Source organism: Coregonus lavaretus, assembly GCF_964263955.1.
Source record: "Coregonus lavaretus genome assembly, chromosome: 36".
Taxonomy (NCBI): domain Eukaryota; kingdom Metazoa; phylum Chordata; class Actinopteri; order Salmoniformes; family Salmonidae; genus Coregonus; species Coregonus lavaretus.
In genome coordinates this window covers 4293205-4315958 of record NC_140023.1, presented here as the reverse complement: position 1 = coordinate 4315958, position 22754 = coordinate 4293205, and the positions used below count along the sequence as shown (strand labels likewise).

The following is a 22754-nucleotide window of genomic DNA, read 5'->3' as shown; positions in this document are numbered from 1 at the left end:
CACAATCTGTTGACCATAATGTGTTGACATGGATTATTCTGTTGACTGTGCGCTATAGTAGAGTAGGCCTAAGGCTGCTGGTGCTGTGGTCACTCACCCTGCGGTCTTCATCTGGCACCAGAGCAGCAGGGCATCTTTAGCAGACTTCTTCTCCTTGTTGTCCTCAGTCTCCACTCTGATGTCCTGGATCTGTCAAGCACATGCCAAAGAATAACAATGGTCACACAACGCCAGCCATCATCAGGACACCGAGACTGATATAACCACTATACGCACATAAGCTGACACACACACACCTCAAGCACACATAGAAAAAATGTGCACACACACACACACTGGAATGCACCCACCTGCATTGTGTGACAGGTACATAAACACCACCTCTCAGCACTTTCTCGATATACAAATAAACTAAAGCAACCTACTACCACTTCCTGTCATAGTTTGACTGACATTCACTTAAAATCAGTGGATTTCAGTGGGATTTGTAAAAAAAAAAAAAATTACACCATATATAAAAATGTAATCCCTTTACCAACTTTGCTCTCTCACTTTATAATCAGCATATGCGTGATACGTCATTGAGAGAGGGAGAGAGAGAGGAGTACTGGGTCGTCAGCTGACCTGGAAGCGGAGGATGATGGTCCAGATGAGGCCGAGGGTGAGGCGGTGGTTGCCGTCGACGATGTCGTGGGAGCCCATGTTCTCCAGATGGACCCTCTGCTCCTTGAGGAACTGCAGGGCCTTGTCCACGTTCTCCAGGCAGTGGATACGCATGCGCCCCTTAGTGGGCTTGGGCTGCAGAGGGGAAAGAAAGCGGGACAGAGGTTGTATTAGCACAGTCTAATTACATTAGTTTCACTCATACTCTTCATATCTCTGACGTTCTACTGCCAACAATCTAAACGGTTTGGTTTTGTGTGTTATGACTTAAGGCAGGACTCCCTGGACTCATGACCTACTTAGCAGACTTCTTTAATACTTGAGGTAGGCAGATTTAAGATGGTCTATTACACAACAATAATAAAATGATGTACATTATATATGAGGACATATCTATGGGACTTCAGTGTGTGTTTGTATAGGTCATGTATTTTTGTGTGTTACACTAAGTAATCCTAAAATTGACCCAGAGGAAATAAGCTCTGATATGTCTGTCCTTCCAGACCTGTTACGCCATATGTCGAGAGACATGTCATCTAGAGCTCCCCAGGGTTAGAACCCATTCTCCAGGGGTCATGACCCAGGAAGTACTCAGGGCATGGCCTTGTTGGGACAGCTGGAGAACACCAGTGGGTATCTCCTCCGTCTAAAACAAATAACACCAGATCAGAGAGATGAGAGATAACCATCTGGCATTTTAATGTAGTTTTCTGTGGAGTGAACTCTAAGACGGCATTCCTACGCTTCCTGAAACAGTTGAGAAATGGAGGCTGGCTTGACTTCAGTTGTCTGGCTTGAGTTGGGATCATTTTGCAGGACTCCATTGTACAGCATGTTGGCCACACCCCCACTGTTTCTATATCAAAGATCTCATCGATAATTTCTCCCTCTGCCTTTCCTTTCACTCCATCATAGCAAGCTCGCTTTTGAAATTCTTCAGTTTTGTTGTTTTTTTGCCTTTGGGTTGGGGGGGGGCAGTGCAAATAGTCCGGGTAGCCATGATTAGCTGTTCAGGAGTCTTATGGCTTGGGGGTAGAAGCTGTTAAGAAGCCTTTTTGACCTAGACTTGGCGCTCCGGTACCACTTGCCGTGCGGTAGCAGAGAGAACAGTCTATGACTAGGGTGGCTGGAGTCTTTGACAATTTTGAGGGCCTTCCTCTGACACCGCCTGGTATAGAGGTCCTGGATGGCAGGAAGCTTGGCCCCAGTGATGTACTGGGCCGTACGCACTACCCTCTGTAGTGCCTTGCGGTCGGAGGCCGAGCAGTTGCCATACCAGGCGGTGATGCAACCAGTCAGGATGCTCTCGATGGTGCAGCTGTAGAATTTTTTGAGGATCTGAGGACCCATGCCAAATCTTTTCAGTCTCCTGAGGGGGAATGGGCTTTGTTGTGCCCTCTTCACGACTGTCTTGGTGTGTTTGGACCATGATAGTTCGTTGGTGATGTGGACACCAAGGAACTTGAAGCTCTCTTTTGCATTCACTGTGAATGAGTTGAAGCTGTGGTCAGATCTTTCTAACAACAAAGACCCGTAAGCGCCCTCAATGGAGGATCTTGGCACGATCAACTGGACGTGGTAGGGGCAGTAGTCAGGCTTAATCGCGTTTTGATTCCATCAGAGAGCTGCCTTTCAATAGCCACTGGTGGTGCAGGGAGGGGTGAGGAGGGGACGGGTGCGTGAGCTAAATTGGGACATAGTTAATAGAACCCATCAGCGCTAACTTTGCAAAACCACTTTTTTTAGTGGCGATCCTGCCGTGATAATTGCTTCTCTCCCCTCCTTCAGCACAGCTGCTAAGAAGGAACAGTTCACTGGCTCAGAGTGAAGTTTGCCCTCTGACGTCACATGCGTACTACTACAACAACAACAGTGATGATGTTTTGGTTTTGCCTTGATCTGACTCCAGTCTGGGCATACGACATAAGGTCTCCTAACCTAGCTTGGCCTCTAGCATTCAATTGTAAGCAGTCTGTGTGTGTTTGTGTAACTGCATGCTAGTGTACATGCTTGGTGCGTTGAATGTATAATTGGGTCTGCATCAGTGTGTTTGTGGTACATGTAGGTTATAAATGTGTATTTCTGTGTTTGTCACATTTTGTATTTATTATGGATCCCTATTAGCTGCCAAGGAAGCAGCTACTCTTCCTGGGGTCCAAACAAATTAAGGCACATCACACGCAAAAAACAAAAAACAGTGCATCATATAACATCATTACAGCACTACATATGTGACTCGTTTCAGGAAACTAGGCATATGTCGCGCGTCACTACTTCACAGGAGCGCCATTTGAACGTAAACCTTTTTTTATTTTTATCAAAAGCCAAATTAAATTGTTGCCAGCAGCACAGTTGCAGTCACCAACGCTCTGGATAACATAAAAACAGCCTAACCAGCTCTGCTAGGGAGAGTAAAATGGTCAGAGTGAGCTGTAGCTTGGGTGTTTGACTGCTGCTGTTAGGTCAGAACACTTGGATCAACCCTACTCCTCGGCCAGAGCATCCAGTGTGCGCTCTGAACGCTCTGAGAGCGAAACGCTCCGAATTTACGAACACCCAGAGCACACTCTGGCACTCCAGATAAAATGTACGAGCATACCCATAGTATAAACCAGCCTTTAGTCTTGAAATCTTTGGTTGTTTAGTACATAGCCTCACATGTGAATCCTTAAAGAGATGGGTGGGGCTAAATCTTAAGAGGGTGTGAACGATGCTGAATGGGTGTAGACAAAGAAGAGCTCTCCAGTTGGTGTACCAAAACATTCAAGGGTCATTTTCTCAAAAGTGAGGTTACAAGTTTATCAACTTTCAAAGCAGAATTACTTTCCCATTGTTCCTCAATTGTAGTGTATTATATACCATTTTCTAGCTTTTATCCAATGTAAAAAACACACTTTCAAATGTTGCTACATAAGACCGAATCGAGCCGGTCGGTCACATATCTACAACACAACGTTTATAATACCACCATATAACAATATTAAAATGTACGTGTGTTTGCGTGTCTCTTCACAGTCTGCGTTGTTCCTTGTGTTTTTTTATTTTTTATAATACAAAACATACACATACAAAACAACAGCATACAGACACACACAAACCGCGCTGTTCCATAAGGTGTAGTTTTATCTGTTTTTTCAAATCAGATTTTGCAGCTTGCATCAGTTACTTCATGTGGAATAGAGTTCCATGTAGTCATGGATCTATGTAGTACTGTGCGCCTTCCATAGTCTGTTCTGGACTTGGGGACTGTGAAGAGACCTCTGGTGACATGTCTTGTGGGGTATGCTTGGGTGTCCAAGCTGTGTGCTTGTCGTTTGAACAGACAGCTCGGTGCCTTCAACATGTCAATACCTCTCACAAAAGACAAGTAGTGACGCAGTCAATCTCTCCTCTACTTTGAGACAGGAGAGATTGACATGCATGTCATTGATGTTAGCTCTCTGTGTACATTTATGGGCCAGCCGTGCTGCTCTGTTATGGGCCAACTGTAATTTGCCTATGTCCCTCTGTGGCACTTGACCATATGACTGTGCAGTAGTCCAGGTGCGACAACACTAGGGCCTGTAGGACTTGTTTTGTTGATAACAATGTCAAGAAATTGGAGCAGCGCTTTATTACAGACAAATACCACAACAAACTAGGAAAAAATCTATACAAAATTGTCCTCATTTGATAAATTCAGCTTGACTAGTACTATAGAAATGCTCAAGCAACAGATGCCTAGGTGGATCGCTCAGCGTACATTTGTGTCTGGTAGTGTCCGCCTCCAAAAGGTTTCCATGAGAGACCACATGATCCCTGAAACCCAATCTGTGACCCAGTCTGAAACTCTAGCAGAGCGTAAACTCTCTACTTCTCTGCTCTGTCCTCAACTGAACTGCTCGCAACTAAGGTTGCAAAGGGAGCATATATTACCGGAAACTTTCAAAGTTTACCACTAAACTACCAGAATTGTAATATATTTCAAGGACTTTATGTAATTTATCACAAGACCCTTTTGGGTACTTCAGATTATTACAGGCGTGTGTAATTATCGCAGGCCCTCTGTGTGGAATGATCACATCTAAAATAATTAAATTAAATAAACAGAATGACAAAGCTGTAAAACATGATCTTAAATATAAACCTTTATATTTTCTTTACACACTTTTATTTAATTTACTATGTTAATATGTATTTGTTGTCAATGTTTTGGCTCAAACTGGTGGCAGTTGTGAAAAGAGTCAGTTGGAAGAGTTGGAGTTCTTTGAAAATAATGCCATTGTTAATTAGATGCTTTTTTCATTGATTAGGCTATTTTCTCTTGAACTATTTGGTCTATCTGCTAGCAACTCATGGACAATATGGACACAGATATAAAAAAATGAATACCACACGGAGTGTACAAAACATTAGGAACAACTGCTCTTCCACGACATAGACTGACCAGGTGAAAGCTATGATCCCTTATTGATGTCACTTGTTAAATCCACTTCAAATCAGTGTAGATGAAGGGGAGGAGACAGGTTACAGACAATTGAGACATGGATTGTGTATGTGTGCCATTCAGAGGGTGAGGCAAAAGATTTAAGTGCCTTTGAACAGGGTATGGTAGTAGGTGCCATGCACACCGGTTTGTGTGTGTCAAGAACTGCAACGCTGCTGGGTTTTTAACGCTCAACAGTTTCTCGTGTGTATCAAGAATGGTCCACCACCCAAAGGACATCCAGCCAACTTGACACAACTGTGGGAAGCATTGAAGTCAACAGGGGCCAGCATCCGTGTGGAATGCTTCCGGAGACACTTGAAACCCTACCTCTTTAAGGAATACCTGGAATAGTATAAAAGTAATCCTTCTACCCCCCCCCCCCCCCCCCTCCAAAAAAAAAGTGGTTGTCCCACTGGCTATCATAAGTTGAATGCACCAATTTGTAAGTCGCTCTGGATAACAGTGTCTGCTAAATGACGTAAATGTAAATGAATGCTTTCAACACTTTGTAGAATCCATGCAATGACAAATTGAGGCTGATCTGAAGTCAAAAGGAGTTGCAACTCAATATTTCGAAGGTTTTAAAAGTTATTGGTAAGTTTAAATTACCAAAGTCACGACAGATTGCTATAGATTTTCGGTTAATTACTAAATTTACTGAAGATTCCTGTAACTTTGGTAAATTACCGGTAGCATTGCAACATTAACATTTTTTTTACATTTTAGTCATTTAGCAGACGCTCTTATCCAGAGCGACTTACAGTTAGTGAATGCATACATGTTTATTTTTTTCATACTGGCCCCCCATGGGAAACGAACCCACATCGTTGCCGGCCAAACCCTCCCCTACCTTGGACGACGCTGGACCAATTGTGCGCCGCCCATGGGTCTCCCGGTCGCGGCCGGCTGAGACAGAGCCTGGACTCGAACCAGGATCTCTAGTGGCATGCAACCTTACTCATAACCTCTCCATAGTATCCACATATACACCATGACCTTGCCTTTACAGGGGCTGCTTTAAATATATTATTTTCCAGAGGTGGAGAGAGCAGTTAAGATGTGCCTGGTTTTATAGATGTTAAATCTGTGAGATATGACGAGTTTAACATAGCTACATACTATGTTATGAGAGATACTGCTGCACCATTAATAGAACCCAGATAAGAGCAATATGAGGAACTACTATGACTACAAATACTCTTTCAAGTTGAAAAAGATGGTGCAGTCGGGAAGTATTCAGACCCCTTCACTTTTTCCACATCCAGGATGCTCTCGATGGTGCAGCTGTAGAATTCTTTGAGGATCTGAGGACCCATGCCAAATCTTTTCAGTCTCCTGAGGGGGAATAGGCTTTGTTGTGCCCTCTTCACGACTGTCTTGGTGTGTTTGGACCATGATAGTTCGTTGGTGATGTGGACACCAAGGAACTTGAAGCTCTCAACCTGTTCCACTACAGCCCCGTCGATGAGAATGGGGGCGTGCTCAGTCCTCTTTTTTTCCCCTGTAGTCCACAATCATCTCCTTTGTCTTGGTCACGTTGAGGGAGAGGTTGTTATCCTGGCACCACACGGCCAGGTCTCTGACCTCCTCCCTATAGGCTGTCTCATCGTTGTCGGTGATCAGGCCTACCACTGTTGTGTCGTCGGCAAACTTAATGATGGTGTTGGAGTCGTGCCTGCCATGCCAATACCCCATAATGACGTGAAAACAGGTTTAGAAATGTTTGCAAATGTATTACAAATAACTTTACATAAGTATTCAGACCCTTTGCTATGAGACTCGAAATTGAGCTCAGGTACATCCTGTTTCCATTGATCATCCTTGAGATGTTTCTACAACTTGATTGGAGTCCACCTGTGGTAAATTCAATTGATTGGACATGATTTGGAAAGGCACACACCTGTCTATATAAGGTCCCACAGCTGACAGTATGTCAGAGCAAAAACCAAGCCATGAGGTCAAAGGAATTGTCCGAGCTCCGAGAGGATTGTGTCAAGGCACCGATCTGGGGAAGAGTACCAAAACATTTCTGCAGCATTGAAGGTCCCCAAGAACAAGGTGGCCTTCATCATTTTTAAATGGAAGAAGTTTGGAACCACCAAGACTCTTCCTAGAGCTGGCCGCCCGGCCAAACTGAGCAATCGGGGGAGAAGGGCCTTGGTCAGAGAGGTAACCAAGAGCCCGATGGTCACTCTGACAGAGCTCTAGAGTTCCTCTGTGGAGATGGGAGAACCTTCCAGAAGGACAGCCATCTTCTGCAGCACTCCACCAATCAGGCCTTTATGGTAGAGTGGCTAGACAGAAGCCACTCCTCAGTAAAATGCATATGACAGCCTGCTTGGAGTTTGCCAAAAGGCACCTAAAGGACTCTCATACCATGAGAAACAAGATTCTCTGGTCTGATGAAACAAACATTGAACTCTTTGTCCTGAATGCCAAGCGTCACGTCTGGAGGAAACCTGGCACCATCCCTACGGTGAAGCATGGTGTTGGTAGTATCATGCTGTGGGGATGTTTTTCAGCGGCAGGGACTGGGAGACTAGTCAGGATCGAGGGAAAGATGAACGGAGCAAAGTACAGAGATCCTTGATGAAAACCTGCTCCAGAGCACTCAGGACCTCAGACTGGGGCGAAGGTTCAACTTCCAACAGGACAATGCAGGAGTGGCTTCGGGACAAGTCTCTGAATGTCCTTGAGTGGCCCAGCCAGAGCCCGGAATTGAACCCAATCTAACGTCTCTGGAGAGACCAGAAAATAGCTGTGCAGCGACGCTCCCCATCCAACCTGACAGAGCTTGAGAGGATCTGCAGAGAAGAATGGGAGAAGGTCCCCAAATACAGGTGTGCCAAGCTTGCAGCGTCATACCCAAGAAGACTCAAGGCTGTAATCGCTGCTTCAACAAAGTACTGAGTAAAGGGTCTGAATACTTATGTAAATGTGATATTTAAGTATTTTTTATAAATTTGCAAAAATTATATTATGGGGTATTGTGTGTAGATTGATGAGGGAAAAAATTTGATTTAATCAATTTTAGAATAAGGCTGTAACGTAACAAAATGTGGAAAAAGTAAAGGGGTCTCAATACTTTCCGAATGCACTGTATGTGTGCCCTGAAAAAAAAACAGTGAAGCATATTAGCTATGCATGGGCCTAATGTGTGCATATAGGGTAGAATCAGGGGGGAATCGTTTGGAACAGCAATCCCAAAGTGAAATCATTTTGACATTATGGAGAATTTGTTTTTTAAGGTGAATTATTACTCTGTGTGTGACCGGGAAATCCCAGTAAAACATACACAGCCCATGTGCCACATAAACCAGGCTGACTGTCTAACGTACCAGTCTCTCCCCAGAGAGGACCTCCAGTAGTTTGATGAGCATGCGTCCATCCCTCAGGTCCATATAGAGGTCAGTGATCCTGCAGGACACTCTGGCCAGGTGGGAGTTGACCCACTTGGTGAAGGTCTTCTTCTGCACCGCCTCACGCTCATCTACAGGAAGGAGCAGAGAGTGATCAGGGGGTTAGTTTCACTTCTGCATTCTATCATGGGAACATATTAACCAGGTTATCACCTGGGGGTATTTTACAGTTCAACTGACGTGTGCTCTTCTTTAGTCTCTCTGTCACACACACACACACACACACACACACACACACACACACACACACACACACACCTCCCCCCTCTACCCACACACACACCTCCCCCCTCTACCCACACACACACCTCCCCCCTCTACCCACACACACACCTCCCCCTCTACCCACACACACACACACACACACACACACACACACCTCCCCCTCTACCTACACTCACTCACTCAGAAAAAAATAAAAATAAAAAGAACAGCAACACAATGTAGATTACAAAGCTAACACTCCAGGTGCGCAGCTAACAGAGTAGAACGTGAGGGTTTGCAGGCCTCTGGTCAGAAACAGCATGCTCCTCTCATCCTTCCTGTTTATGCTTGCGTCCCCGGTTGTTTGACTGGCTGTGGGCCTTTGTTACTGTTGGTCTTTCGTTGAAAACCTACACCAAGGTCGTCATTGTTCTTGGAATAACTGTGTAGGGTGTAGCTTCCTCTGTCTAAGAAGTACAACGTAGCTAGCTTTCACAGCAACACAGACAAGTACTGTAAATATCAACATTTCACAGGCCAGGTAAATTTTTTGTTAAACGTACTTGAATACCAAATATGTTTATTATAATTTTTGGCTGAGCCAGTCTTATTCATATAGGCCATCTTTAAATAGCCAGTCTTGTTTGTGGAAGCTAAATGTTGTTAGCATAGCTGGTGCTATTCTCACAGGATGACAATATCCTAACGTATACTGAACAAAAATATAAACGCAACATGCAACAATTTCAACGATTTTACATATAAAGGAAATCAGTCAATTGAAATAAATTCATTTGGCCCTAATCTATGGATTTCACATGACTGGGAATACAGATATGCATCTGTTGGTCACAGATACCTTTAAAAAAAAGGTAGGGGTGTGGATCAGGAAACCAGTCAGTATCTGGTGTGACCCCCATTTGCCTCATCCGCAAAGAGTTGATCAGGCTGTTGATTGTGGCCTGTGGAATGTTGTCCCACTCCTCTTCAATAGCTGTGCGAAGTTGTTGGATATTGGCGGGAACTGGAACACGCGGTCGTACACGTTGATCCAGAGCATCCCAAACATGCTCAATGGGTGACATGTCTGGTGAGTATGCAGGCCATGGAAGAACTGGGACATTTTCATCTTCCAGGAATTGTGTACAGATGGGGCCGTGCATTATCATACTGAAACACGAGGCGATGGCGGCGGATGAGGTGATGGCGGCACAACAATGGGCCTCAGGATCTCGTCACGGTATCTCTGTGCATTCAAATTGCCATCGACAAAATGCAATTGTGTTCATTGTCCATAGCTTATGCCTGCCCATACCATAATCCCACCGCCACCATGGGGCACTCTGTTCATAATGTTAACTTCAGCAAACCGCTCGCCCACACGACGCCATACACGTGGTCTGCGGTTGTGAGGCCGGTTGGACGTACTGCCAAATTTTCTAAAATGACGTTTGAGGCAGATTATGGTAGAGAAATTAACATTCAATTCTCTGGCAACAGCTATGGTGGACATTCCTGCAGTCAGCATGCCAATTGCACACTCCCACAACTTTTGTTCCCCAATTTCGTGATATCCAATTGGTAGTTACGGTCTTGTCCCATCGAGAGCTATGCGTCCTCCGAAACACAACCCTGCCAAGCCGCACTGCTTCTTGACACACTGCTTGCTTAACCCGGAAGCCAGCCGCACCAATGTGTCGTACATCTGGAAGTCAGCGTGCATGCACCGGCCCGCCACAAGGAGTCACTAGAGCGCGATGGGAATAGGACAAGCCAGCCAGCCAAACCCTCCCCTAACCCGGACGACGCTGGGCCAAATTGTGCGCCCCCTCATGGGTCTTCCGGTCGCGGCCGACTGCAACACAGCCCGGGATCGAACCCGGGTCTGTAGTGACGCCACTGGGGAGGCCCCACTCCCACAAAATTTAAACATCTGTGGCATTGTGTTGTATGACAAAACTGCACATTTTAGAATGGCCTTTCATTGTCCCTCAGCACCTGTGTAATGATCATGCTGTTTAATCAGCTTCTTGATATGCCACACCTGTCAGGTGGATAGATTATCTTGGCAACGGAGAAATGCTCACTAACGGATGTAAACAAATTTAACTGTTTGTGCGTATATCACATTTCTGGGATCTTTTATTTCAGCTCATGAAACATTGGACCAACACTTTACATGTTGCGTTTATATTTTTGTTCAGCGTAAATGGTCCTGCTGCCAGATAGCCTACGGAATGTGCAGAAGAATAAGTGACATTTGTGCTGGTCTCATGTGAGCTAGCTGTGCCTCATACGGTAGGCCTACTGTCCGTGCCATTTGCTGTTAGCGGTGTTAGCTGGTCATGTTCTCACAGGGTTGTTCTAATTTAGTGTTCCCATGCAGGACGGGTGGTCTGGCCCAGGCTTCTCACACTACTGCAGATCCCATAAACATCAGTCACTGGCCAGGGCCAAGAGAACCAGCCGCACCGGTCAGCCCATCATGACACACACACACAGCCTCTGCTTTGCGAGCTACTCCTCATATGAACTCAAAGCCTATTGCCATGGAAATCTCGCTTTGAGAGGAGGTTTCACAACCTCCCTCCATCAGGGTGGGTCTCTGTCTCGCAGACTGTGAGAAACAACACCTGTTAACAATGTGCACTGATGCACTCTCCCCTCCAGCCGTTAGCTCAGAGGACGTTGTGACATTACAGCGTGACCAGACTGCTAATAAAGCAGCAGCAGACTGTGATATCATGTAGGTTAAACCCTGGTACCAAACAGCTCGCTCCATCTAGGCTATGTCTTCACAGGACTGTCCAACGGCCTGACAGCCTGGTCCCAGAGATAGTAGATATGAAAGCCACAGAGGTCCTGGGGCACTGAGTCGCAGTGCCCAGCGAGCAGGGCAGAGGCAGGGAGACAGAGGGAGCTGTGTGCCCCACTATGGAGGCCCAGTCAGAGGTAGATGGAGGCAGGGAGACAGAGAGAGCTGTGTGGGATCCCAGTCAGAGGTAGATGGAGGCAGGGAGACAGAGGGAGCTGTGTGGGGTCCCAGTCAGAGGTAGATGGAGGCAGGGAGACAGAGGGAGCTGTGTGGGGTCCCAGTCAGAGGTAGATGGAGGCAGGGAGACAGAGGGAGCTGTGTGGGGTCCCAGTCAGATGTAGATGGAGGCAGGGAGACAGAGGGAGCTGTGTGGGGTCCCAGTCAGAGGTAGATGGAGGCAGGGAGACAGAGGGAGCTGTGTGGGGTCCCAATCAGAGGTAGATGGAGGCAGGGAGACAGAGGGAGCTGTGTGGGGTCCCAGTCAGAGGTAGATGAGGCAGGGAGACAGAGGGAGCTGTGTGGGGTCCCAGTCAGAGGTAGATGGAGGCAGGGAGACAGAGAGAGCTGTGTGGGGTCCCAGTCAGAGGTAGATGAGGCAGGGAGACAGAGGGAGCTGTGTGGGGTCCCAGTCAGAGGTAGATGGAGGCAGGGAGACAGAGGGAGCTGTGTGGGGTCCCAGTCAGAGCAGCACAGAGACAATGGAGCCAGTGTTCTCCACCATAACATGCAAAGCAGCATCTGACTGCATCAGGCCTTATAACTGACTGGGCTAACTAATTAACACTGAGCTCCTTCACTGGGACACTGTGCTGCATGGTAAGATCATGGCTGTGTGTGGTTAGGCTAGTCATAATCTTGGTTAAACCAGAACTAAAGGCTTGCATAATTGGTCAGATGCTCAGTTAAGTTCAAATCAAATCAAATGTTTTTTGTCACATGCACCGAATACAACAGGCGTAGACCTTACCGTGAAATGCTTACTTACAAGCCCTTAACCAACAATGCAGTTCAAGAAATAGAGTTAAGAAAATATTTACTAAATAAACTAAAGTAAATAAAATAACAATAACAAGGCTATATACACAGGGTACCGGTACCGAGTCAATGTGCGGGTTACAGGTTAGTCGAGGTAATTTGTACATGTACAGTGGGGAGAACAAGTATTTGATACACTGCAGATTTTGCAGGTTTTCCTACTTACAAAGCATGTATAGGTTTGTAATTTTTATCATAGGTACACTTCAACTGTGAGAGACGGAATCTAAAACAAAAATCCAGAAAATCACATTGTATGATTTTTAAGTCATTCATTTGCATTTTATTGCATGACATAAGTATTTGATCACCTACCAACCAGTAAGAATTCCGGCTCTCACAGACCTGTTAGTTGTTCTTTAAGAAGCCCTCCTGTTCTCCACTCATTACCTGTATTAACTGCACCTGTTTGAACTCGTTACCTGTATAAAAGACACCTGTCCACACACTCAAACAGACTCCAACCTCTCCACAATGGCCAAGACCAGAGAGCTGTGTAAGGACATCAGGGATAAAATTGTAGACCTGCACAAGGCTGGGATGGGCTATAGGACAATAGGCAAGCAGCTTGGTGAGAAGGCAACAACTGTTGGCGCAATTATTAGAAAATGGAAGAAGTTCAAGATGACGGTCAATCACCCTTGGTCTGGAGCTCCATGCAAGATCTCACCTCGTGGGGCATTAATGATCATGAGGAAGGTGAGGGATCAGCCCAGAACTACACGGCAGGACCTGGTCAATGACCTGAAGAGAGCTGGGACCACAGTCTCAAAGAAAACCATTAGTAACACACTACGCCGTCATGGATTAAAATCCTGCAGCGCACGCAAGGTCCCCCTGCTCAAGCCAGCGCATGTCCAGGCCCGTCTGAAGTTTGCCAATGACCATCTGGATGATCCAGAGGAGGAATGGGAGAAGGTCATGTGGTCTGATGAGACAAAAATAGAGCTTTTTGGTCTAAACTCCACTCGCCATGTTTGGAGGAAGAAGAAGGATGAGTACAACCCCAAGAACACCATCCCAACCGTGAAGCATGGAGGTGGAAACATCATTCTTTGGGGATGCTTTTCTGCAAAGGGGACAGGACGACTGCACCGTATAGAGGGGAGGATGGATGGGGCCATGTATCGCGAGATCTTGGCCAACAACCTCCTTCCCTCAGTAAGAGCATTGAAGATGGGTCGTGGCTGGGTCTTCCAGCATGACAACGACCCGAAACACACAGCCAGGGCAACTAAGGAGTGGCTCCGTAAGAAGTATCTCAAGGTCCTGGAGTGGCCTAGACAGTCTCCAGACCTGAACCAAATAGAAAATCTTTGGAGGGAGCTGAAAGTCCGTATTGCCCAGCGACAGCCCCGAAACCTGAAGGATCTGGAGAAGGTCTGTATGGAGGAGTGGGCCAAAATCCCTGCTGCAGTGTGTGCAAACCTGGTCAAGACCTACAGGAAACGTATGATCTCTGTAATTGCAAACAAAGGTTTCTGTACCAAATATTAAGTTCTGCTTTTCTGATGTATCAAATACTTACGTCATGCAATAAAATGCAAATTAATTACTTAAAAATCATACAATGTGATTTTCTGGATTTTAGATTCCGTCTCACAGTTGAAGTGTACCTATGATAAAAATTACAGACCTCTACGTGCTTTGTAAGTAGGAAAACCTGCAAAATCGGCAGTGTATCAAATACTTGTTCTCCCCACTGTAGGTAGGGGTAAAGTGACTACGTATAGATAATAAACAGCGAGTAGAAGCAGTGTAAATCGTCCGGGTGGCCATTTGATTGTTCAACAGTCTTATGGCTTGGGGGTCGAAGCTGTTAAGGGGCCTTTTGGACCTAGACTTGGCGCTCCGGTACCGCTTGCCGTGCAGTAGCAGAGAGAACAGTCTATGACTAGGGTGGCTGGAGTCTTTGACAATTTTTTGGGCCTTCCTCTGACACCGCCTAGTATATAGGTCCTGGATGGCAGAAAGCTTGGCCCCAGTGATGTACTGGGCCGTATGCACTACCCTCTGTAGCGCCTTACGGTCAGATGCCGAGCAGTTGCCATACCAGGCGGTGATGCAACTGCAGCTGTATAACTTTTTGAGGATCTGGGGACCCATGCCAATCTTTTCAGTCTCCTGAGGGGGAAAAGGTGTTGTCATGCCCTCTTCACAACTGTCTTGGTGTGTTTGGACCATGATAGTTTGTTGGTGATGTGGACACCAAGGAACTTGAAACTCTCGATCCGCTCCACTACAGCCCCGTCGATGTGAATGGGCGTGTGTTTGGCCCTCCTTCTCGATCAGCTCCTTTGTCTTGCTCACGTTGAGGGAGAGGTTGTTGTCCTGGCACCACACTGCCAGGTCTCTGACCTCCTCCCTATAGGCTGCCTCATCGTTGTCGGTGCTCAGGCCTACCACTGTTGTGTCATAAGCAAACTTAATGATAATGTTGGAGTCGTGCTTGGCCACACAATCGTGGGTGAACAGGGAGTACAGGAGAGGACTAAGCACGCACCCCTGAGGGGCCCCCGTGGTGAGGATCAGCGTGGCAGATGTGTTGTTGCCTACCCTTACCACCTGGGGGCGGCCAGTCAGGAAGTCCAGGATCCAGTTGCAGAGGGAGGTGTTTAGTCCCAGGGTCCTTAGCGATAAGCTTTGTGGGCACTATGGTGTTGAACACTGAGTTGTAGTCAATGAACAGCATTCTCACATAGGTGTTCCTTTTGTCTATGTGGGAAAGGGCAGTGTGGAGTGCGATTGAGATTGCGTCATCTGTGGATCTGTTGGGGCAGTATGCGAATTGGAGTGGGTCTAGGGTTTCCGGGATGATAGTGTTGATGTGAGCCATGACCAGCATTTCAAAGCACTTCATGGCTACCGACGTGAGTGCTACGGGCGGTAGTCATTTAGGCAGGTTACCTTCGCTTTCTTGGGCACAGGGACTATGGTGGTCTGCTTGAAACATGTAGGCATTACAGACTCAGTCAGGGAGAGGTTGAAAATGTCAGTGAAGACACTTGCCAGTTGGTCTGCGCATGCTCTGAGTACACGTCCTGGTAATCCATCTGGCCCACGGCCTCGTGAATGTTGACCTGTTTAAAGGTCTTGCTCACATTGGCTACGGAGAGCGTGATCACAAAGTCGTCCGGAACAGCTGGTGCTCTCATGCATGCTTCAGTGTTGCTTGCCTCGAAGCGAGCATAAAAAGCATTTAGCTCATCTGGTAGGCTCGCGTCACTGGGCAGCTCGCGGCTGGGTTTCCCTTTGTAGTCGATAATAGTTTGCAAGCCCTGCCACATCCGATAAGCGTCAGAGCCGTTGTAGTAGGATTCAATCTTAGTCCCGTATTGATGCTTTGCCTGTTTGATGGTTCGTCTGAGGGAATAGCGGGATTTCTTATAAGCGTCCGGATTAGTGTCCCGCTCCTTGAAAGTTCTGGGTCCATACATGTTAAGAGAAGAGATTTAACGAGGAGCGGAACAGGAACAAGGAGCTCCACCCCCTCCTTTGGGAAAGGGAAAATCTAGTCAATCAGAATATGCGGGGGGCTGCCTTAAAATCGACCAAAGATCACCTCCCCTTCTGAAATTCGAAAGGTGCTACACACCTGCGAAATCGTGATGTGTCCAAATAACCAGTGACGAAAAAGCCCAAGCACCAGAACTAACACTGCTGGATTCCATTTGTACCATGACAGATCTACAGTACAATTTATGTTCACGTAGTCTGTTCACGAGAGATTAGGCTAGTCATAGGCTTAGTGGAGTTGGCAACAACCGGATGCATCCGGTTTCAGGGATACAGCTAATTCAACAGCTTCCTTTTCTGCTGAAAACCGGATGTGGGAACTCTGCTCAGCCTTTTTCTTTTACGACTGCTATGTTAGGTTTGGCTAGTCATGACTTTGAGCCTTTGGGAATCAGGAAAAAGGCTTTGGAAATCAGGAAAAAGGCTTTGGAAATCAGGAAAAAGGCTTTGGAAATCAGGAAGGGGCTAGATATGCTTAGCATCACATAATATTCCAAATAAAAGTATCAAGGACCAGAATCAAAGTTAGCTTCAATAACAAAACAAAGTAAAATAGTTCATTCACATTACGCTGTGTGACACGACCCTCTATGCCATTCAAGGTTGCAACTACGCATTTTTACACAATCAGCTGCAGTACAAAAGGGCGTCACGTCTAAAATAAATGTGTGTTCTTAATAAAGCTGCGAAAGAGACAGATGGAGGATATGGGTGGAGCTAGATGTGTCCTGAGTGTCTGTAAACAGGGTTTCCTGCAGGGGAGAGCATCTGGCCCAGAACAGAACACAGGAAGGGGAAACCCTCGCTCAACAGATGTACATACACTCGCATACACACGCTCAAGTGTGCACACACGCACAAGAACTCCTTATCTCAACTTGCAGCTCTGAGCTTTGGCCCTGCAGAGTACAAACCGTAACCCCCTCGGACCACAATCACGACAAGCAGTGACAGACCACAATCACAGACCCACAAACCACAGGTCTACCAAACTATCAGGACTGCTGACCAGAACACAATCTGTGGACAACCACTCTGTATGGCATCCTGATCACTGAACTGTGTGCAATGTCAACTTACATCCATCAAATCTACTTAAAAATACCTAAAGGTTAAATGCTAAGTCATCCTATTAGTATGCCAAGACCAGCTGTTTTATTATGTGTGACTGTTGACAGGCAGTAGACAAAATGACATATGGATATTGTCACATCCTCTCTCTGGTTCCTCAGTAGATGGTTGTGGAATATGTCTGTGCAGTCACACAGACACAGAATGTAAAGGAGGCCTCTGCAGGGCCTCAGGTGAGTGAATAATGTCAATCGCTGTGAAACGGCTCACAAACGGACTGAGGTAATTACCTATGGAATTGTGAGTTGGACAAGGAAAAGGATGTCCAAGTCCAAGGTCCCCAATTCCAAACAGGTGTCAAACGAAGAGAGACAATGCAGACAGAACAGGATATCTCAGCCTCTGTTTACTGACACGTCTTTCTGGGACACTGGATGAGTTTGGATACGTTTGGTGAGTGATGACTCGAAAAACCAGTAATCTGAGCCAAATATTTCACCACAGTGACATTTAGCAGAGGGCACCTGGTCATATGAGGACAGGACTTACTTCCTGCTCTCAGAGCTCAGTGGAGCACAACTAACGAGATTTTCAGAGGGAGGAGGTTACACAGCCAAGATGAGCTGTTACATTAGTGAAGCAGAGGAGTGTGAAAGGATTTAAAATAAAGTCGGTGAGCTAAGAAGAGACAAAGAAACTGCAGTGGGAGAAAATGGAAAAGGTTGTTGGTCGCCAAAAGGCTAAAAGGCTGTAACTGAAAATCGAAAGAACACAGACCAGGCCTCCGGGAATGAGATGGAACAATTCTATTTTAGACTAATGCAATTGCTGGCCTACCCTATAAAATTAAATCATAAAATACTTATTGTATAAGCCTGTTTGTAGAGGCAGTAACAGAAAAGGCTAGCCCACAGTGCTGATCGGCTACAAAGGAATTCATTCTGCTAGGTAGTCAAAATTCCCAAGTCTCAATGTCAGGAGAGGAGTCTTAACTGACTCCCTGTTGCTTATCAATAATGCTGAACCAACAGCGGGGCTATTTCCACAATGGCTTTAACACACTGCCTGTGTGTGTGTGTGTAAAGCTAATAATAATAAAAATAATAAACAAAGGCTGCCTCAGGCTGGGGTGGGGTGGGGCCACATTGCTGAGACTGGGCCAGGATATCTAGATAGTAGCTACCCCCTTCCCTCTCTGAATGTTCTGCCCACACAGCATCTCTGGTGCTGAGAAATCTGACACAATGAGAGAAGGGAATGTATGGTACAGACCATGTGCCACTATCACCCTCAGACAAAAAAACAACTGAACAAATGAAATATTGCAAAGGCCTTCAAAACAGAGTTCAGAGTGATTACATTTCAGGATGCCGGTCTGCCTCCCTTTTTCCAGAAACATACGTCTCCCTCGCTCTCTGGTGGGACGACCTTCTACCTGTCTGTCCAATGATACTGACGCCTGGGGCAGCTCTCTGCCGCGGTTTCTTAGGGGACAGCCAGGCCATCGGTGGCCGCCAGCTAACCCAGTCACAGGAAAACAATGTCACATTGTGTCTCACTCACCAGAATACAGAGCTAATCAACACTTCATTGTTTCATTTAACAGCAGTCTGTAGGCTACTGCAGCCAAATGTAATGTGCCTTTATGACCTTTCCTGAATAATGATGCCAATACATATTAAATGAGCTGGCGAAATCAGCATCTGTATCCTAGAATGAACTCTTTCTCTAGACATGCTACCACCTTAATCCTGCGGCAAAGAGTACCATAGCCTATTAGTGTCCCTTCCATCTAGGATCTAGAGCAGTGGTGTCAAACATACGGCCGCGAGGGCGTCCAATCTGTCCCGCAGGTGGTTTGAGTAATAAAATAAATAATTGTTATATGTGTAGAAATTATAATGGACCTACATTCATACAGTTTATGGACTCTGTCCAGCTCGCTAATAATCACGGACATGAAAGCTAGACAGTCCGGGAACATCGGAAATAGTATAATAATATAAAGATGGATAGAGGACTATTTTTTGCACATTTTGAGTGCAGCCCTCCGGACCTCGTTGAAGACCGAATGCAGCCCACAGGGCAAAATGAGTTTGACACCCCTGATCTAGCGTGAGAGGGGGATGATGGAGAGAGGGAAGGATAAAAGGATGAACAAAGGAATAAAGAGGGGTGGCAGTAAATGAGGCTAGCAGCAGCCTAACAACCTCACCCTGTTTGTGGCGCAGCACCCCAACGCCACGTCCCAGATTGTTGTTAGCAAACTGCAGTTTAATTATATCTACATCTGGTTGGGAGGAAGTGTGACTTTGTCCTGGAGACAATTCATCAAAATACACAAAGACGGTACACCAAAATAAACATTGCGTTACGCTGAGACATTCAACAAAATGGAATTCTGGCTGGGGCCCTCGGTGGATGATGTCACAGTTACCTCACCATGTGTTGACTGGGACGGTAATTGGAAGAGATGTTGACTGCAGGTCATACAACTTGCTCAGCTACCAAAAGTCTACATAAGACATGAACTTTACAACCGAACGAGTGTGCTCGCATACTCCCTTTGAGCTTCATTTGAAAAACGAGAAAAAAAAGTGGCAATAGTACGGTTTGTCAATTTTGAAATGTTCATAGCCAGTATACACTTCCTCAAAATAGTCAGAATTAATCTAAGATAACTCAAGAAATCTGTCATTTGTTTTGACGTTTTTGCCGAAGAGATCTTAGACCCGCAATTTTACATTAACTAATATGTTTGGTGCCGTATTTTTCATTGAAATAATGTGCATGGAAACTAGTCGTATCTCGTTGAATGACAACAAAGACTTTATTGACTGATTGACTGTAGGTTTCCACAGCCCTGATTGTCCAGCTAGGGAGGGCAGGTTTCCACAGCCCTGATTGTCCAGCTAGGGAGGGCAGGTTTCCACAGCCCTGATTGTCCAGCTAGGGAGGGCAGGTTTCCACAGCCCTGATTGTCCAGCTAGGGAGGGCAGGTTTCCACAGCCCTGATTGTCCAGCTAGGGAGGGCAGGTTTCCACAGCCCTGATTGTCCAGCTAGGGAGGGCAGGTTTCCACAGCCCTGATTGTCCAGCTAGGGAGGGCAGGTTTCCACAGCCCTGATTGTCCAGCTAGGGAGGGCAGGTTTACACAGCCCTTCATCACCAGTCAGGACACAGCTGTGCGCCCCTGCATCTAAACCAAGTATTCAACCACGCACCCCTGTGGGAATCTTCCCAAATGTTTTATTCCCTTATAAATCTGTCATTTGTAGTTGACATTTTAAAATGGTTAAGGTAAGGGTTAGGTTAGGGTTATGGTTAAGGTAGGAATTAAGGTTAGGGTAAGGGTTTATGGTAGGGATGTCCCAAGGATCCCAGATAGCATTAACCATAAAAACAGCCAGCAATCAGAAAATAAAACAAAAGACAGCATTTTCCTGTCAGGTTTATGGGTCACGGCTGGTCGAGCAGTACGTCTCCCTTCACTGTATTAGTACAGAGCTAAGAGGAGATTTACAGAGAGAGCTGTATGGCCTCACAAGGGAAATATAATTCATGTTAGTTTATTACTCAATTCATACACTCGGGATCCCAGTTCAAAAATGAAAGAATATATGAAGTGTTTCCTGTATACTATTCCATAACCACATCTGTGAGTGTGAACTTTGTTCATCATTTTTGCAGCTTGTTTCTAGAGATGACTATTCACTCACTCAGAGAAGAGCCTGCAGCTACATATATGACTATCTGAGGAGCACAAAGAGTGTACGGTTTGCTTAAGAGCATAAATCACTGTCCAATTTTGCATCTAAAGCTGTGTGTTTGATCAAAGACAGAAGACCGTACTAGCTGAAAGAGTAAGACAAGCCTTCTGATCTAGTTAAAGAATACATGACGCTGTTCATAGGGAATGCGGCACAATTCTCAGTGTGAAAATAAATACTACGAGCAATGAATTAGTCATAATTTCAAGCGCAACTGCCACCTAGCTAACGTTCTGAACAGAACCAAAATATCTTAGCTACATAATCGCTCAGATATGTCAATGTTTTCCACTCGTGTTTTAAGAAGCTCTGAAATCCTGCAATCATGTGGAACAAGGGCTGTTCAGGAGATATTAGTGCTGTTAATCTGGTTAATGAGTCTTCCTTGGTGTAGTGAGGGAATGGCAGGCATAGTCGACCACAGCGGAGTCATATGAAGAGCAGGAGGGAGAGGAGAGGTGCATGAGAGGCTCAGCGCCTAGTCATTCCCTGTTGCTTTAGGGATAGAGAAGAAATCCAAAGCAAACACATTCACCAAGCTTTAGAAAGAAGCAGCTTTTAGTTTTAGTCCCCATTTAGGAAGGATCAAGAGGCTTTTTAGACTATCTACAGTGAGTGTACAAAACATTAAGAACACCTTTCTAATATTGCACCCCCCCACCCTCTTTTGCCCTCAGAACAGCCTCAATTCGTCGGGGCATTAACTCTACAAGGTGTCGAAAGTGTTCCACAGGGATGCTGGCCCACGTTGACTCCAATGCTTCCCACAGTTGTGTCAAGTTAGCTGGATGTCTTTTGGGTGGTGGACCATTCTTGATACACACGGGAAACTGTTGAGCGTGAAAAACCCAGGACCTACTACCATACCCCATTCAAAGGCACTTAACTTTTGTCTTGCCCATTCACTCTCTGAATGGCACTCATACACAATCCATGTCTCAAAGCTTAAAAATCCTTCTTTAACCTGTCTCCTCCCCTTCATCTACACTGATTGAAGTGGATTTAACAAGTGACATCAATAAGAGATCATAGCTTTCACCTGGATTCACTTGGTCAGTCTGTCAAGGAAAGAGCAGTTGTTCATAATGTTTTGTACACTCAGTGTATATCACATTTTACAGTGAAACAAAAACAGCATGTACTGTACAGTATGCTACTTTGTATATTACATTAGGACAATGGGTTTTCCATAATGAAACTGGAGCTCATTCTGACTGACAACCTATGGACTTCCACTAAAACGTCCACTCCTTTTCCTGTCAGTATTGCAGAGAACCCAGGTATAAAATGAAATGTCTTACAAGAAACCATGTTCCCCTATACAGAAGCCAAGGCTGTGTGTAGGTGCTATTTTAGTAGGAGGTAAAGCCCACAAGCCTGGAGATAGAAAAGCTCATTATATCAAACATCTGTCTTTAATAAAAGAAGGGGAGGGAAGAGAGAGAGAAAGGGTGAGGTAGTTAGAGGGGGAGGGAAGAGAGAGAGAAAGGGTGAGGTAGTTAGAGGGGGAGGGAAGAGAGAGAGAAAGGGTGAGGTAGTTAGAGGGGGAGGGGTGGTGATGTGCTTCTGAAACTATGGCCTTTCTGAGATCCTCTCATGTGAGACACAACAGACACTTACTCTCTCTTCCAGTCACACCCTTTAGCGTACTGTGGAGACACACCAGCTTGGTCTGCTTTAGTCTAACTCGGTTCACTCGCTCATGACTGTTATGAAGACTAACACAAACAGGGCTTTTGGCCATTTTATCTGGATCGTATAACATATCCAAACTCACGTTCCCAACGCATCGGG

The 22754-nt window shown here is 45.8% G+C and overlaps 1 protein-coding gene across 2 annotated transcripts in view; it reads right to left on the bottom strand.

The window, feature by feature from the left end:
• The window catches only part of LOC311111002 (spectrin beta chain, non-erythrocytic 1-like), a 118443-nt gene that overhangs the window by 45801 nt on the left and 49888 nt on the right, over positions 1-22754 (bottom strand). For both annotated transcript variants that reach the window (XM_084153684.1, XM_084153683.1), the window contains 3 exons: positions 8470-8621; positions 625-798; positions 98-189 (listed from right to left, as the gene is read on the bottom strand). In XM_084153684.1, coding sequence (XP_084009810.1) covers positions 98-189; positions 625-798; positions 8470-8621 — 418 coding nt within the window. The remainder of the gene's footprint in view (positions 1-97; positions 190-624; positions 799-8469; positions 8622-22754) is intronic.